At 25.5% G+C, this 1,772-nt stretch overlaps 1 protein-coding gene across 1 annotated transcript in view; it reads left to right on the top strand.

The window, feature by feature from the left end:
• Window positions 1-1,333, top strand: part of LOC111914986 (protein TAPETUM DETERMINANT 1) — a 5,834-nt gene extending 4,501 nt beyond the window's left edge. The window contains 1 exon segment of the mRNA XM_023910687.3: window positions 1,310-1,333. Within this exon segment, the coding sequence (XP_023766455.2) occupies window positions 1,310-1,333 (24 nt within the window).
• Window positions 1,334-1,772: the final 439 nt, after the last annotated feature.

Here is a 1,772-nt window from a genome sequence, read left to right as displayed (position 1 = left end):
GGGGAGGAGAGAGACTGCCTACTTGTATATGAGATATGATTAGAGCTGAAATTTTGTTAGATATAACTTCCGCTACTATGTGTATATCTATATATACATACACATATACATATATGTATATGTGTATATAGGTTGGCTTGCATTCTAATTCAGTCGTTAAACTTTTTTATCAACAAAAAATATTTACGTATTTTGATTTTAAGAAAAGAGCATTGCTCTAAATTTCTTCTTAGATCGAATTTGTAATATTACTTTTAATTTTGATCAAATGCCGTAACATATAAAAAAAATAAATATAAAGGTATAACTAGTCTATGTTTCGTAAAAAATTATTAATTTATAAAAATAGATGTTTTATCATAATGGTTAAAAATAATATATATATATATATATATATATATATATATATATATATATATATATATATATATATATATATATATATATATATATATATATTGTTATGAATATCCGATGTAGTTAACAATTATTTCTATTTTCAAATGATTATATAATTTTTTTTAGTTATGAGAGATAAAAATGAAACCATTTCTATCTTTTTTTTTTGTATTGTTCTTGATGGAAAATCAATTAACATATTAATAAGATCTAAAACAATAGGGTTGTGATACGAATTCAATTTTTCAATCAAAAACTTTTTAGCTTGAAAATTTTAAAACATTACATGCAAGTTTAGATCTTTGTCAAATTACTAAAATGCCCCTAATCATGTTTTGTATTTTTAGACTAAAACATTGCCAAATAACTAAAAATGCCACTAATCATCTTTTTATAAGTTTAGATTGAAACCTTGCCAAACTATTCATACTTATACTTAGTAAGTTTAGAAAGAAACTTTGCCAAATTATTATTAAAATGCTCATGATCAACATGCTACTAATCATCTTTTTATAAATTTAGATTGAAACATTGCCAAACTATTCATACTTAGTTAGTTTAGACTCAACTTCGCCAAATTACTAAAATGCTCATGATCAACATGCCACTAATGATCTTTTTATAAATTTAGACTGAAACCTTGCCAAACTGTTCATACTTAGTTAATTCAGACTGAAACGTTTCCAAATTACTAAAATGTCTATGACCATGTTTCACCAAATGCAACCGTGGAGATGAATAATGATACATAATCTATAATAATTAATAATCATATTCAATGCGTTAATCATTTTTCAAAAAAATTCAAAAAATACCAATTACTGCATGCTCTACAGCTGAAACAAGATCATATAAAAAAATGAAATTCAATAAAAAATAATTCACAATTTAATTAATAACTTGTATTTAGATTTTAGATGCTTACGGATATTAACATTAGATTCTAATGGGGACAAGAGTGGCAAGATCGTTGAGTGTTGACTTTATTTTTCCTCTTTCCCTGTAATCTTTTTGCCATATAATTCTTCAATCTGAAAATGTAAAAGTGTCCCTTACATCTATAAAGAGTAATCGAGTGCCCATCCACATATCCTAAATGTTGAAAATAATTATTAACAAATTTTATTTTAAAAATAACTAAATATGCGGGCACTTACATTACACGCAACAACCAGTTTCATGGTGGATTCCCTTATAAAGCATTCATACAAAGGCTTTGTTTCACCTCCACCTCCCTTCTCTTTGAGCTTTACAGGATTGCAAAAACCACATTTTCTTTATGAAAAATAGATACATGTTCTTAATTGTATAAAATATTACTAATATTCCCACTAATAAGGTTGGATAAGCTTTCTAGGGTAGTTTTAATGATG

Source organism: Lactuca sativa, chromosome 5 (assembly GCF_002870075.4).
Source record: "Lactuca sativa cultivar Salinas chromosome 5, Lsat_Salinas_v11, whole genome shotgun sequence".
Lineage (NCBI taxonomy): Eukaryota > Viridiplantae > Streptophyta > Magnoliopsida > Asterales > Asteraceae > Lactuca > Lactuca sativa.
The sequence above is the reverse complement of the archived record's forward strand: the minus strand, read 5'-3'. Positions and strand labels throughout refer to the sequence as shown.